This window comes from Schistocerca serialis, chromosome 2, assembly GCF_023864345.2.
Source record: "Schistocerca serialis cubense isolate TAMUIC-IGC-003099 chromosome 2, iqSchSeri2.2, whole genome shotgun sequence".
In the NCBI taxonomy this organism is placed as follows: domain Eukaryota; kingdom Metazoa; phylum Arthropoda; class Insecta; order Orthoptera; family Acrididae; genus Schistocerca; species Schistocerca serialis.
Window position 1 is genome coordinate 848,098,601 of NC_064639.1, and position 17,042 is coordinate 848,115,642.

Sequence of the window (17,042 nt, forward strand, 5' to 3'; positions counted from 1 at the left end):
CCGAATTGGTGGGGATTAGCCCGAAGAAGCGTCTGTACGATTGTAAGCGGTCACACAAGGGCCTTTCCTGCACCTTAGCGAGAGTGTCTAAGAGGCAGATCGGTCGGTACGTTTTGGGGTCTGTTGGCTTTTTGCCTTTTGATTTCCTGAACATTACTAAATTAATATTTTTCCAGAGGTTTGGAATTCTGCCTGCTAGTAGTGCCTCGTTGAAAATGTTCATAAGAATAGATGTGATTTGTGTTACTGTTTGTTTTAATGTTTCTGAAAGTATTTTATCTGGGCCGGGTGCGTTTCGTCTTTCAAGCCTCCTAATTGCCGTCGCAACCTTTTCTTGTGAGAATGGTATGGTTACGCTGTCCTGTCTCCCAAAAGTAAGGTCTCCTATTTTTTTGTAAGTACATAGACCTGTTTACTTGTACAGTGGTTTACATCATTTTGCAGCTTGAACATTTAGATATTTTTCGACATAATCACCATTTCTGTCGATGCATTTTTGTATACGCTGTGGCAGTTTTTGAATGCCCATGTCATACCAGCTCGCCGCCATGCTGTTCAGAAAGTTACGAACCTCTTCTTTCACCTCGTCGTCGGAGCTGAATCGCTTTCCGGCCAAATGTTCTTTTAATCTAGGGAACAGGTGATAGTCACTGGGCGCCAAGTCAGGACTATAGGGTGGGTGGGTGATTATGTTCCACTGAAACTGTTGCAGGAGAGCAACGGGTTGCCGAGCCATGTGTGGGCGAGCGTTGTCGTGGAGAACGTGTGCACCCTCGCTCAACATTCCTCTTTTTCGGTTCTGAATTACCCGTTTGAGTTTTTTTAGTCTCTCACAGTACCTGTCAGCGTTAATTGTTGTCCCAGCGATTGAGCTTCGACGACGAGGTGAAAGAAGAGGTTCAGAACTTTCCGAACATCATGGCGGCGAGCTGGTATGACATGGGCATACAAAAACTGCCACAGCGTCTACAAAACGCATCGACAGAAATGGTGATTATGTCAAAAAATAGCTAAATGTTCAAGCTGTAAACTGATGTAAACCATTGTAGAAATAAACAGGTCTATGTAATTATTAAAAAAAGGAGACCTTACTTTTGAGACTACCCTCGTATGATTGGCTCATCCTGTCCCTTAGGTCAGTGCGGTGTCGCTTGTCCTGTGTGGGGACGTCGTCTGGGAGGAACCTGTTCAGGAGATATTCTGCTGAGTTCTCCATCCTTCGGTCATTGTGGCGTCAGTTGGTTTTAGCGACGACAGAACTGTCGTTGTCTTAAGATATATATATAATATATATGTATATAATCATGAGCCATACATCCTGACCGTATGTTTCCGCTGTGGCGATGTGTTGAGAGCAAAACAGGATGAGCGGTGTTACTACGAGGTTTTTGTATTAACTATTAGCGCGGCTTTGGCGTTTGGTGTTCCGGCTTTTGTTTCATCTAAGAACCTACCTAGTTCTAAGCTTACTAAGATGCTACACTGGCAGTTTAGTTGTATTACCTCCAGAAGATGTATCTAGTGAAAGAAAACCTCTTGGACGTGTGTTCCTGGATTTTAAAGAAACCATGTGCTCTCCCGAAGTCCTTGTACACTGTCCCAAGATTTATGCACTCTTCCCTTTGCGTACATGCTTCCCCTAAAATCTTACGTAGTTTCTTAGAGTTTGCTCGGAGATTTTCAGCCCTTAGGCTCATCCTGTCAGTTTGTTGTGTTGGAACCAGATTTTATCCCAATTTTCGTACTTGGTTCGTATGACATAGCCAGACTTGTTTGAAATATATCCTTGTTTTCTAGTCTGCTAAGCCGCAGTTTAGCTTCTTAAGTAGTCATAGTTCATGTGATTAACGGTATTCCGCTTGGGATCCTCGGTTGTGTCTGGTTGGTGTTCTTGACTGATAGTTTGTTGCTCCGATTTAGAGTGATTTTGTAGTGTTGCATGTATTGTCTGCTTTAGTGGTAGTGTAGAGTTCGTTGAGCATTTCCCTTAATAGTGACTCGTTTTTGGTCTCGACTTGGGGGCTTGTTGTTCGTGAAAGCTGTTATATGTCGGTTGCTGGGGTGGTTGTCTGATTTCGTTCCGGTGCAAGATTATCTTTTTGTTCAGCTACCTTACTGTTTTGTTTTTCATACTGATTGGTGTGCTGTCCTCGTAGACAAAACAAACTGATGTAATATAGAGTATACATTTTTCAAACAAAATTTTAAACACGGCTGAGGCAGCAACTGTTAATGATCTTCACGGTAAATGATAACAGCCAAACAGTTGGTTGTATCATATTCTTCTTGTTGTGCAGATAATCTTCATGTATGCCTGACTAAATCGATTGTCTTGATTCGGTTGTTCCCATCATTAGGGCGAGATGTAACACTACATAAGCGGGACAAAATCTTATCGGTTCTCAAGCCGCGTCAATTCCAATAAAATTCTCGAAGGACGCCTTGTGAATCAGAAGAAGCAGCCAAGCCGGCTGCTTTCCTGCTATACTGTGGGACAATGAGCTGGAAATTAGGACATCTACTGCAGAGAGATGAATTGAGACCATTGTTCTGGCCCATCCCCCATCTACGAGATATGTTGCGCCTCGTCTTAGTGTACCCGGTGTGTTATTGTGTCCCTTGCGAGTGCGGCAGCATCTATATAGGCCAGACAATTCACCCAGTTGCGGAGCGTTGTACCGAGCACAAGAGAAATATTAAGCAAAGGGAGCTCGACAAGTCGACCATGGCTGAGCATTGCCTCGTAAATGGACAGACAATACAGTTTGTGAACATGAGAGTCCTGTTTCACGCGTCAACATTCTGGGATTCGGTTATAAAACAGACGCCTGAGATTAGAATGAGCGGCAACAATTTCAACAGAGACCAGGGCTACACACTGAGTAGGGCGTGGGGGCGGGCGTTGTATGTCGAAAGGAAGGAACGGTGGGTGATTAACGCTTGTACGGAGGCGGGAGCGGCAGTTTCAAACGTGGCGCCGGCTCCCTCGCGCCACCTGACATTACTCGATCCCGCGGCGGCCTGGAGCTGCTACGAGCTGCCCAACTCACCTTCCCTCTCTGATTGGTGCCAGCATCCGTAATCGCAGGTGTTTAAGCGGGAAATAGTGTCAGGCCCGGCAGTCAGTTGTTTTACTCCCGACGACGGTGGTGGAGCCAGCCATCGAAAGCTCGAGAATTTTATTGGGACTGACGCGGCTTGAGAACCGAGAACAGTGATGCCGCCGCGAGAGACTCTTGAGGACACAGTCTACGTAAGCGGATAACCCAATAGCGTGTTGCTGGCGGGAGAAGTTCAGCTCGCCGGTAGACATGTGGCAGTTAGTTTTAAGTTTTAACCATAGTGTGTGGCTCGCTTTGAGAACGGGAAACTGAGCTCGAGTATGGTGTTGCAGTGTGCCCGAATGAGTGTCGGCGCGGCATGTGGGCGGCGCTGCACAGCTGGCAGCGGTCGCAGCTGTGCAAGCTGCTGGCGGTGCTGGTGGCGGCGGCGCTGCTCGCGCAGTGCGCCTTCTCGCTGCTGGAGCCGCGCGGCCTCGAGCCGCTCTTCACCATCAGCTCGCTGCCCCTGCGCCGGCCCGGCCCGGGCGCCGCCGGGGCGTACCGCGCGCGCACTCACGCGCCACCGCGCGGCCTGCTCTTCTCCGCCTCCGACGGGCTGCCCGCCGCCGACGCCACCGGCGCCACACCCGCCGCCGCCGCCGCGGACGCGCCGGACTTGGCATCGCTCTCCGTGGACGGCGCCAACTCCTCCGCAGCCGCCAACCTTTCCGCGCTGCCCATCTGCCCAGTGCTGCCGCCCAACCTCGGTGAGTCCGGACGCGTTTTTTGCGTGAAACCCACATTCTACTTAAGGTCGGTCTAACTTCCTTTCTTGACACTCACGTTTCGATCGCTAATTGTTGTCGTCATTGTCTTCATCTTCAGTCCGACGACTGGTTTGATACAGCTCTCTATGCTGCTCTATCCTCTGCGAGCCCTTTCAACTGCGTAAAAGTACTGCAACCTACACTCATGGGTCAAGCATTATGACCACTGTCTTCCGCGACGTTGGATGCTGCCTGGTGTCGTTATGGGCACGTGACGCGGTAACAGAAGTATGTGACCGGAACACTCTAACGAATATTTGGGCTGCAGATGGGGAAATGCATTGAAATAAGCGACTTTGACAAAGGGTAGATTATAAGTATGCAGGGCTTGTGAAAGGGTATCTGAAAAATAGGCGAAGCTGGTCGACTACAAAAAGTGGGCGTTTACGGTCTATCCAGTGGCGTATGCGGTTGGATAGAAAGTTTTCTAACAGACAGGGAGCAGTATGTCGTCCTGAACGGGGTAACTTCAACAGAAACAAGAGTAACTTCAGGTGTGCCCCAGGGCAGCGTAATAGGTCCTCTGCTTTTTACGATTTACATAAACGTTGTGGTTGAAGGTATTGACAGCGGCTTTAGACTGTTTGCCGATGATGCTGTAGTCTACAGGAAAATAGTATCACACGAAAGTTGTGAACAAATCAATGAGGATTGACAGAAAATAAATGCGTGGTGTAATGACTTGCAGTTATCTCTCAATATTAGTAAGTGTAACCTACTGCGTATAACAAGGCGAAAATCCCCATTAATGAAAGAGTACAAAATAAATGATCAGTCTTTGGAAGCGGTAACATCAGTCAAGTTTCTGGGTGTGATTATTCGAAATGATCTCAAATGGAATGATCAGATTACACAAGTAACGGGTAAGGCGAACTCTAGATTGCGGTTTATTGGTAGAATCCTGAAGCGATGCAGTCCTTCAGCAAAGGAAATAACTTACGTTAGTTCGTCCAGTCTTAGAATATTGTTCGTCTGTATGGGACCCTTACAAGTTGGGTCTGATTCAAGAAATTGAGAAGGTCCAAAGAAGAGCGGCAAGATTCGTGACTGGTACATTTAGCCGTCGCAAGAGCGTTACAAATCTTATAGAAAGTTTGAAGTGGGACACACTTGCAGATAGACGACGCGCTTTGCAGATAGACGACGCGCTAAACGGAAGAGGCTGCTCACTAAACTACGAAATCCAATCTTCAACAAGTATGTAGAGCATATATTACTACCATCAACTTTCAAATCACGTAATGATCATCATTCAAAGATAAGAGAAATAAGAGCTCGTACTGAGCCGTTCAGACAGTCGTTTTTTACTCGTGCGATCCGCGAGTGGAACAGGGGGGGGGGGGGGGGAATATGACTTTGGCGCGAATTGTGCCCTCCGCCACACACCACTTGGTGGCTAGCAGAGTATATATGTAGATGTAGACTGTTCACGTGCTACCGTCGTGAGCACTAGCGGCAAGAGGTAGGAGGCCAGGGAAACTACGACTAGGCTAAATTGTTGGACTTCTACGACTCTTCACAGAACATGGGGTTCGGAGGCTTGTCTGTTCTGTAAAGTGGGATAGATGATCTGTTCCATTCCTGCCGTAAGAGTACAATACTGGCGCAAGCACAAGTGTTTCGCAGCACACAGTTCATCGTACATTGTTGAAAATGGAGCTCCGCAGCAACTACCCCTACGTGTTCGTCCTGACCCAACGACATCTTCAATTGCGATTGCAGTGGGGCACGGTCGGTCAGCGGATACGTGTCGGCTCTTCCGGCGAAAAATACTTTTGCTACGCTATGTCGCTGGTCACCTCCACAAACACCGCCATAGAGGTGAACGGCAGCTCGAAACGTGCAACGCGCCACGGATGCAGTCTGATGGGAACAATATTATATTCTCTTGCTTGCGCCTGCGTGGGACCTGTGGTAGTAACCGAAGAGACACTTACAGCTGCGAACCACCTGCATCCCTATATACACGATATCTTCCGCGACGGCGATGTCATCTTTCAGCAGAATAATTGTCCTTGCTTTGCAGCCAAAACTATGCTACAGTGGTTCTAGGAACATTATAGTGAACTCATGTTCATCTCTCGGCAGCCAAATTAGCCTCGCGTAAATCCTATGGAACTCATCTGGGTCACTATCGGGCGCAATAACTATGTATGCAAACCAGCGGTCCGTTATTAACGCGAATTACATGATCTGTGCGTAGACATCTAGTGCCACATACCTCCCCAAAGCTACCAACAAACTGTCGGTTTCCTGATAGACAGAATCAGTTATGTATTTCTTTTCAAAGACTGACGAACATGCTATTGAGCAGTTGGTCATAATGTTTTCGCTCGTCAGTGTATATCCATCTCAACCTGCTTGCTGTACTCATACCGTGGTCTCCTCCTGCAATTTCTTTACGCCCCACACTCCCCTTATTTCTATACTTATTTGTCGCGCAGTATTTTCATTTTTATTTTATTTATGTACTTACTTTCATGACGTTTTCGTACCACTGTAGAATCATGCGCATCATCGTTACAAATTAGTTTTGTGTGAAGTTGTAAATTGCTGTGACTTTGGAGACGCGTTTAACTCAGACATGGATTCTGTTACCACTGACAAGACCTTACGGAGCATTACTGTATAGGACCCAAAATGAGACCATAAGAAATAATCGCCGGAATATAAGTGAAAATTAATATTATTCTGAAAATGACAAAGAAATGGAAGACGTCGTCTTATACAACTCTTAAATATGCTCGGAATCACAGAAAACGCAAGTCTGAGGAAAGCCCGTGTCGAAAGGGATTAAAAAAGCCTGAAAAGTCCAGTGCCGAGCAAATGCGACGCCTGCGGCAGATTCGAATATGAAATGCAAAACACTGCGGAGATCGATTACAGAGCTGGCCCATCAGGGATACATAGGCCAGAAAGTCCAAACTTCTGGCTTATCTATTCTACACTCCTGGAAATTGAAATAAGAACACCGTGAATTCATTGTCCCAGGGGAAACTTTATTGACACATTCCTGGTGTCAGATACATCACATGATCACACTGACAGAACCACAGGCACATAGACACAGGCAACAGAGCATGCACAATGTCGGCACTAGTACAGTGTATATCCACCTTTCGCAGCAATGCAGGCTGCTATTCTCCCATGGAGACGATCGTAGAGATGCTGGATGTAGTCCTGTGGAACGGCTTGCCATGCCATTTCCACCTGGCGCCTCAGTTGGACCAGCGTTCGTGCTGGACGTGCAGACCGCGTGAGACGACGCTTCATCCAGTCCCAAACATGCTCAGTGGGGGACAGATCCGGAGATCTTGCTGGCCAGGGTAGTTGACTTACACCTTCTAGAGCACGTTGGGTGGCACGGGATACATGCGGACGTGCATTGTCCTGTTGGAACAGCAAGTTCCCTTGCCGGTCTAGGAATGGTAGAACGATGGGTTCGATGACAGTTTGGATGCACCGTGCACTATTCAGTGTCCCCTCGACGATCACCAGTGGTGTACGGCCAGTGTAGGAGATCGCTCCCCACACCATGATGCCGGGTGTTGGCCCTGTGTGCCTCGGTCGTATGCAGTCCTGATTGTGGCGCTCACCTGCACGGCGCCAAACACGCATACGACCATCATTGGCACCAAGGCAGAAGCGACTCTCATCGCTGAAGACGACACGTCTCCATTCGTCCCTCCATTCACGCCTGTCGCGACACCACTGGAGGCGGGCTGCACGATGTTGGGGCGTGAGCGGAAGACGGCCTAACGGTGTGCGGGACCGTAGCCCAGCTTCATGGAGACGGTTGCGAATGGTCCTCGCCGATACCCCAGGAGCAACAGTGTCCCTAATTTGCTGGGAAGTGGCGGTGCGGTCCCCTACGGCACTGCGTAGGATCCTACGGTCTTGGCGTGCATCCGTGCGTCGCTGCGGTCCGGTCCCAGGTCGACGGGCACGTGCACCTTCCGCCGACCACTGGCGACAAGATCGATGTACTGTGGAGACCTCACGCCCCACGTGTTGAGCAATTCGGCGGTACGTCCACCCGGTCTCCCGCATGCCCACTATACGCCCTCGCTCAAAGTCCGTCAACTGCACATACGGTTCACGTCCACGCTGTCGCGGCATGCTACCAGTGTTAAAGACTGCGATGGAGCTCCGTATGCCACGGCAAACTGGCTCACACTGACGGCGGCGGTGCACAAATGCTGCGCAGGAGTGTATAAACATTGCACTACTGTAAAACTATTAAAGAAATGTATAGTTAAATTAAATATTGATACGAAACACTTTTTTTATTTACATTTCGAAGTTTTCACGAGAAATATACGTGCAGATTTTTTCCCCTTCTTTTGGCGTCAAGTTTGTTTCTGGTTTGGTGCAGTCTTTTTAGACGGGGGCCCTGCACGGTGCAAATTAAAGGCCGGCTGAACCGCCGTTTTACAGATCACAACTAATCCTTTATTCACACAAAGTAGTGGGTGGTATCTTGTCGGGGATCTCAAATTCACACCATGTGTCGAGATTTTAAAACAGCTTCTGACATCGTTCTCACTAGTGACTTCTAATCAAATTGTGTCGTTGTGTTCGTTACACTTAAGCTTTCTTGGATTTGCCTTTCACTTCGTTCCTTTGACGATTATTCCTGGTTTGCCACTTAACGGAACTTGTTGTCGCTCCAAACCAAATTTCGTAACTGTTTATTCGTATCAGATCTGCAACTAGATAAGTGATTTACTGTTCAAAAGGTCATTGTTCGTAGTATTTGATTGCAAGTTATTTAGTGGAAATCGAAGTTATAACTTGGGCTCCCCAGGGAAGATTTATATGCCCTATCATCGTTATCATGATCATTAGCATGATGTGCCGTGCCCTGTCCTGCACTGGTTCCTTCTTTACTAATTCCCTGGATCATCTCATCTTCACGACTCGAACACTACTTCGCAAGAATTTCGTCTCACTGATTTGTGTTCTGTTTATTCTGTTTCTCTCTTCCTTTCATTGCCCAGGTGTCAGCGGCTTATGTCAGGATTGGAACGTAGTATGCACGATGCATAAACCTTTTCCTGTTTTAAGGGACATCCTGCTCCATATCAAGCCTCCAACACTCATCCAGAAAACTTGTGTTTGTCTGCCCCGCTCGTTTATTTTCCATTGTTTCTTCTATTCTCCATTATTACGCTTCGCAAGTAGAGGAGAAAAGGGAGGGCGAGGTGATCAAGGAACCCTTAATCACCCACACCGGACCACTGAAATTGTCGGATATCTTACGGTATTACGGTATCTTCTTCTTCTTCTCTCCTCTCTCTCTCTCTCTCTCTCTCTCTCTCTCTCTCTCTCTCTCTCTCTCTCTTTTTTTTTTACCTGATTTAAGTAGAAATTAGTCAGTGGAATAGAAATAGTCCAGGAGAAATGATTTTAAGTTTGAGATCTAACTTGCTATGCTTTATTACGCAAATACTCAAATATTTTTGTTGCTGCATAGTTACTTCCTTTCTGAGCCACCGATAGATTTAATAACGGTAATAAAGGTAAATTTTCTTTCCAGTGTTGAGGATATCGTTAAATTGTGATGGATTATTTATTACGAATTTCATTAGTGAATGTATTGTGACTGCGTAGTTAAAATAACTCCTCTAAGAGGAACCTACATGACGTTCTTGGGTGATCTTGACATAGTATAATTTCTGCTCGCTTTTTTGCAGTCAATACTTCCTTTCTAAGTTGGGAGTAACCCGAGAAAATTATTGTATGAGACATTATTTAGTGAAAATACACCAAATAAATTGAGGTTAATTCGTTTTTTCAGAGATGAGCAATTACACGAAAATCGAAAGTAGCTGAAATTGTGTGGAAAAACTGTCTTCATGTTAAAGTGGAAGACAGTGGTTTTTAAATGCAATTTTCTTAAGGCAGTTTCCTGCGAGTAACGCCTTCATGCTGTAAAATTTCAAAGGTGACAGGAGGTATGTTTTGTAAACGCAAATTCTGATAAAAACATCGGTCTGTCTGAATTATCTGTGATTTTGTATTAGCCGTGCAGTTTCGGTCCACAGTCCCTTGGATAACAGGAAGTTTGCTGTATAATTAGAACGAATTATTCGAAAGGAAGGTGGTCTCTAATTGTTGTTCCCGTTACATAACACATCTAATCATGCAAAACATGTGTGGCTACTGTAGCTGCGGAATGTTAAAAAGATAGATTAATTGACGCTGCCTTGTTGCACTTGCGTGTTTAATCGAAATAAAAATTGAAGGCTATAAACATAAATTTTCAGGTGGACACAAAATGAATCCTAGCCCGGCTAGTGACTCCATCGCGAACCTTGGTGGTTTAACGTACCAGACAGCGGCTGGTGGTAGTGAATGTTAGGATGAAGGCAACGTCAGAAACAGCGAAAAGGGAGGTGAGTGACATTGATGAAACGTCGATTGCTCGTGCCTGACAGCAATTAGTCGCGTGGCGTACTCCTTACACCGTTAGACGCCATCAATTTGAGCTACTTCCGCGAATCGATTATGTGGCACGTCTGAAGTGGCAACTAAGCCACTGTAATGCTGTCCACTGGATTGATTACTCGTCTGCGCTGAGCGTTGTCTCAGCCAGAACGTACAAATTCTAAGTAACGACAGATATCATGAAAGAGAACTTTTTGTCACACACAAACACGCCTTCAGGCGTATTATTTTGTGGTCGAATCTACTGTATACTTCGTATGAGGAAAATACGACAACGTTCTTCTTCATCATTTTTCCCAGTCTGTCTCCTGCCCCAACCACTTCGTCGTCCTCTATCACGGTGGAAGCTAGTCGCTCATGTGTTGTGTGTTACGACATCTCCTATCATACTCTCTCTCCTGTTTTGTTTTTTGTTTTTTTTTCCTCTCTCCGTATTTCCTTCCCGGGCGATTCTACGGAGAATATCATTACTTACCACTCCGTTTAATCGTCAACATTGTTCCCTAACACCACATCCCAAACGCTTTTCTTCCTGTTCTCCCCCAGTTCCGCAGCTCGTGGTCTCGCGGTAGCGTTCTCGCTTCCCGAGCACGGGGTCCCGGGTTTGATTCCCGGCGGGGTCAGGGATTTACACGTGCCTCGAGATGACTGGTTGTTGTTGTGTCATCATCAGCATCATCATCATCCATCCCCATTACGATCGGAGGAAGGCAATGGCAAACCACCTCCACTAAGACAGGACCTTGTCTAGTACGGAGGTGCGGGTCTCCCACATCGTTCCCCTACGCTCAGTCAAGGAGTATGGTACTTCATCATCTCTCACCCAGTCTTCTATGGCTCACTTCCATACAGTGCTCTGTTCAAAGACTCAAAAGCTTTGAAACTACTTTGTCATATTACTAGCAGACACCTATTAGAAAGGAATGCCCTCTTCACCTTCGCTGGTTTTCTTCTCGTATATTCGTTACTTTTCCTTCGAGCACTATTTTTCTTCTGAGCCAGTAGAAAGCCTTCACTTTGTCTACTACGTGATCCTTAATTTTGACAAGTTTATCACTAATATCATCTGCTACTTCTCAATACTTCAGATTTTCTTGGCTTCAGTTTCATTCGATACTCTGTGATTATACGAACTTTCATGTGAAAACTCTGAAAGCTTTTTAAATAAAACAAACATTATTAACATTTTATTCCTTTATTCTTCATGTCTGCATATTTATTTCTCGACATAGTCAACGTGACGACAAACACATTTCTCGCAACGAGAGGCAATTTGGTTGATACCGTCACTGTGGAATATTCGACTTCGTTGACAGCGGCGCAACCTCACCTTTGCTTGCACCGTCTCATCATTATCAAATTTAAGTGCTCGAAGGTATTCTTTCTGTTTTTGAAACAGATGAAAATTAGAGGGGACCAAGTCGGGACTGTATGGAGGATGATCGATGACAGTGAACCCAAGGGCGTCGGATTGTTGCAGACGACGCAGCGCAGCGCACACTATACAGTTTTCTGCAGTTAGAAACTCGATTATAGCACGCTGTTTTTCTCACACACCGACATGTTTAAATTATGTACTACGACACTAAGAGATCAAAAGTATCCGCACACCCCCTAAAACATACGTTTTTTATATTAGATGCATTGTGCTGCCACCCACTGACACGTACTCCATATCAGCGACCTCAGTAGTCATCAGACATCGTGAGACCAGAATGGGGCGCTCCGCGGAACTCGGACTTCAAACGTGGTCAGGTGATTGGATGTCACTTGTGTCATACGTCTGTACGCGAGATTTCCACACTCCTAAACATCCCTAGGTCCACTGTTTCCTATATGGTAGTGAAGTGGAAACGTGAACTAACATGTGCACCACAAAAGCGTACAGCCCGACCTCGTCTGCTGACTGACAGACCGCCGGCTGTTGAAGAGGGTCGTAGTGTGTAATAGGCAGACATCTATCCAGACCATCACACAGAAATTCCAAACTGCATCAGCATCCACTGCAAGTACTATGACAGTTAGGCCCAAGGTGAGAAAACTAGTATATTATGGTCGAGCGGCCGCTCATAAGCCACACATAACGTCGGTAAATGCCAAACAGCGCCTCGCTTGGTGTCACGTGCGTAACCATTGGACAATTAAACTGTGGAAAAACGTGTGGAGTGACGAATCACGGTACACAATGTGGCGATTTGACGGCAAGGTGTGGATATGGCGAATGCCTGGTGAACGGCATCTGTCAGCGTGTGTGATATCAACAGTAAAATTCGGAGGCGGTGGTATTATGGTGTGGTCGTGTTTTTCATGGAGGTGGCTTGCACCGCTTGTTTTGCGTGGCACTATCACAGCACAGGCCCACATTGATGTTATAAGCGCCTTCCTGCCTCCCCGTGTTGAAGAGCAATTCGGGGATGGTGATTGCATCTTTCAACACGATCGAGCACCTTTTCATAATGCACGGCCTGTGGCGGAGTGGTTACACGACAATAACATCCTTGTAATGCACTGGCCTGCACAGAGTCCTGACCTGAATCCTATAGAAAACTTTTCGGATGTTACGGAACGCCGATTTCGTGCCAGGCCTCACCGACCGACATCGATACCTCTCCCCAATGCAGCAGTCCGTGAAGAATGGGTTGCCATTCCCCAAGGAACCTTCCAGCACCTGATTGAACGTATGCCTGCGAGAGTGGAAGCTGCCATCAAAGCTAAGGGTGGGCCAACACCATATTGAATTCCAGCATTACCGATGGAGGGCGCCACGAACTTGTAAGCAATTTTCAGCCAGGTGTCCCGGTACACTTCCAATCTTTCCAATGCTCCCTCGGTTTAGAGGGCTTTCTGAATGGATGTACGTAGTGGTGAAACCCATCAGGTGGCAACCTTTGCCTTGCTCAAAATATCGTGCAAAACGCTGGAAAGTGATTTACGTTTGACTTTCATATTTTTCAACTAACGCATCGACTGTGATAGGCTCGTCTCAGAGTACCACAGTCTCCACTTTTCATGCGATTTCCAGTTAGTCCTGCTTGACGATACCGGAAGCGTCTTCTCCACCCAACCACGTCCACTAGTTCAGGACGTATTGTTGCAGCATTGTTGAAGGACGCCACGAAGTTGTAAGTCATTTTCAGCCTGGTGTTCGGATACTTTTGATCACATAGTTTGTTACACGCGACAGTTCGGAGCCCTCTAGCGGCAGAGGGTTGCAACTTGTGCCAGAGAAACGAGAAATCGACAGAGTAATACGCTTGACATTTAATACCTAAATTGATATTGAGACCAGAATAAAAAAAAAAAAATTCGGCAGAGTTACTTTTCAGCACTCCCTCGTTCTGTTCATATTCGGATTTGTGATACGTTCGGATGTGATACTGGCGCGATGTTGGGCTGCATGGGAATGTGAAGGCAGCCATTCTCGCGATCAACGTTCTGATCAGTCACGCCTGACCACCGCAAGGTAGCATAGCCGTATTGGGCCCCGAGGACAACGTAACCACCTTCACATCTGCATTTGCCATCCGAGGACAATTAACGGACGCTCTGGAACATTGTGTGTTGTCTCGCACCATTGATCGGAGACTACCTGCAGCCGGACTAAGTCATTATCATTTGATGCATAGGCCACCGTTCCGACTACACAACTGAGGTATAAGTCTGGAGTGATGGCGTGACCGGAAAGCATGGACAGCTGATGAATAGCGTCGCATTGTACTCAACGATGTATCTTAGTTCTGTTCTACCCCGGATGGCAATCGGCGGAGAGTATGCAGCGAGCTGGGGAAAGGTACAATTCTTCCAATGTTTTGGAGAAGCACAGCGGTGTTACTCTTGGCGTGGTCACGAGTGGTAGTGATTGACAGAGCTGTGACGGCTCAACGGTTCGTGATGGACATCCTGTGCCCTCATGTGTACCTACGGATTGGAAAATTGCGCAGGTCGCACCAGTGTTTAAGGATGGTAGTAGGAGTAATCCATCGAACTACAGACCTATATCATTGACGTCGGTTTGCAGTAGGGTTTTGGAGCGTATACTGTATTCAAACATTATGAATAACCTCGAAGGGAACGATCTATTGATACGTAATCAGCATGGTTTCAGAAAACATCGTTCTTGTGCAACGCAGCTAGCTCTTTATTCGCACGAAGTAATGGCCGCTATCGACAGGAGACCTCAAGTTGATTCCGTATTTCTAGATTTCCGGAAAGCTTTTGATACCCGTTCCTCACAAGCGACTTCTAATCAAGCTGCGGGCCTATGGGGTATCGTCTCAGATGTGCGACTGGATTCGTGATATCCTGTCAGGAAGGTCGCAGTTCGTAGTAATAGAGTAAAAGTGAAGTGATATCAGGTGTTCCCCAGGGAAGCGTCCTGGGACCTCTGCTGTTCCTGATCTATATAAATGTCCTGGGTCACAATCTGAGCAGTTATCTTAGGTTGTTTACAGATGATGCTGTAATTTACCGTCTAGTAAGGTCATCCGAAGACCAGTCTCAGTTGCAAAGCGATTTAGAAAAGATTGCTGTATGGTGTGGCAGGTGACAGTTGACGCTAAATAACGAAAAGTGTGAGGTGATCCACATGAGTTCCAAAAGAAATCCGTTGGAATTCGATTACTTGATAAATAGTACCATTCTCGAGGCTGTCAATTCAACTAAGTACCTGGGTGTTAAAATTACGAACAACTTCAGTTGGAAAGACCACATAGATAATATTGTGAGGAAGGAGAGCCAAAGGTTGCGTTTCATTGGCAGGACACTTAGAAGATGCAACAAGTCCACTAAAGAGGCAGCTTACACGACACTCGTTCGTCCTCTTAGAGTATTGCTGCGCGGTGTGGGATCCTTACCAGGTGGGATTGACGGAGGACATCGAAAGGGTGCAAAAAAGGGCAGCTCGTTTTGTATTATCACGTAATAGGGGAGAGAGTGTGGCAGATATGATACGCGAGTTGGGATGGAAGTCATTAAAGCAAAGACGTTTTTCGTCGTGGCGATATTTATTTACGAAATTTCAGTCACCAACTTTCTCTTCCGAATGCGAAAATATTTTGTTGAAGCCAACCTACATAGGTAGGAATGATCATCAAAATAAAATAAGAGAAATCAGAGCTCGAACAGAAAGGTTTAGGTGTTAGTTTTTCGCGCGCGCTGTTCGGGAGTGGAATGGTAAAGAGATAGTGTGATTGTAGTTCGATGAACCCACTGCCAAGCATTTAAATGTGAATTGCAGAGTAATCATGTAGATGTAGATGTGTTCTTGCGTGCGACAGAATAGTGAGTTATTTTTCAACAGGACAGTGCCTGTCCACACATGGCACGTGTGTTTATGAACTGCCTTCGCGATGTTGCAGCACTCCCGTCATCAGCAAGTTCCCCAAATCTATCCCGAATAGATTTGTCACCATCTCGGACGTCAGTTTCGCCCTCGTGCCAGTGTCCACGATACAAAGGACCAGATACAACAATTGGGGATCAGGCTGCCACAGGAGTAGATACAGCGGCCTTGCGACGCCCTTCGCATCGGTGACGGTGCATGCATTCAGGCCAGAGGAAGTGGAACATAATACAAATTGTGCAGTTACATATCCAAGTTCTTTGTACATTTGACACTGTAGCCACTGTCAGTGTCTGTTGACGCTAACAGAGGTTAGCAACGTAGGCGCACTGAGGTGTAATGGAAAGTCGATACAGCGAATTCAAGGGTCACTAATTTAAAAAGATTTCCCGCGATTGGAGTGTTGTAATCGGGCTAACTTCCCAATTTTTTGATGAATTGTAAAGACCAGATTTATAGTGTGTCTACAGTTCAAAACGTATGATCGGAGAATATGCTGCGACAAACTGGCAATATTTCCTGCTGCCTATCAAAAATACTACATAAGACATAAGTAGCTATTATTACTACTATAATTACACTGGAAACACATTTTAAAACTCGGCAGATATCTTGGTATGTGACACTTGTTTCCTAAGACAACTGAAACATAGAGGCAAATGGATTGGATATTTTGAATCACTATCACACACCGTCTCTAGATACACTCCTTCACCCATTTATATTTCAGTAGAACTAATATTGTTACATGGAGTACAAATGAACAAGGTATTAGCTAAGAAAATAGTAAGGTTGAGTCACATGACCTATCTACATGGTTACTCTGCAAATCACATTTAAGTGCCTGACAGAGGGTTCATCGAACCACCTTCACAATTCTTTCTTATTCCAATCGCGTGTAGAGCGCGAAAAGAAGGAACACCTATATCTTTCCGTACGAGCCCTCATTTCCCTTATTTTATCGTGGTGATCGTTCCTCCCTATGTAGGTTGGTGTTAACAAAATACTTCTGCATTCGGAGGAGAAAGTTGGTGATTGGAATTTCGTGAGAAGATTCCGTCGCAACGAAAAACGCCTTTCTTTTAATGATGTCCAGCCCAAATCCTATATCCTTTCTGTGACACTCTCTCACATATTTCGTGATAATGCAAAACATGCTGCCCTCCTTTGAACTTTTTCGATGTACTCCGTCCGTCCTATCTGTTAAATATCCCATTCCTCGCAGCAGTACTGTAAAAGAGGGCTGACAAGCGTACTGTAGACAGTCTCCTTAGTAGGTCTGTTACATTTTCTGAGTGTCCTGCCAATAAAACGCAGTCTTTGGTAAGTCTTCCCCACAACATTTTGTGTATGTTCCTTCCAATTTAAGTTGTACGTAATTGT

At 46.0% G+C, this 17,042-nt stretch overlaps 1 protein-coding gene across 3 annotated transcripts in view; it reads left to right on the plus strand.

The window, feature by feature from the left end:
• LOC126458126 (beta-1,4-N-acetylgalactosaminyltransferase bre-4-like) overlaps window positions 1–17,042 on the plus strand; it is a 506,064-nt gene that overhangs the window by 408,114 nt on the left and 80,908 nt on the right. For all 3 annotated transcript variants that reach the window (XM_050094962.1, XM_050094961.1, XM_050094960.1), the window contains one exon: window positions 3,395–3,808. In XM_050094962.1, the coding sequence (XP_049950919.1) occupies window positions 3,421–3,808 (388 nt within the window). In that variant the 5' untranslated portion in view covers window positions 3,395–3,420. The remainder of the gene's footprint in view (window positions 1–3,394; window positions 3,809–17,042) is intronic.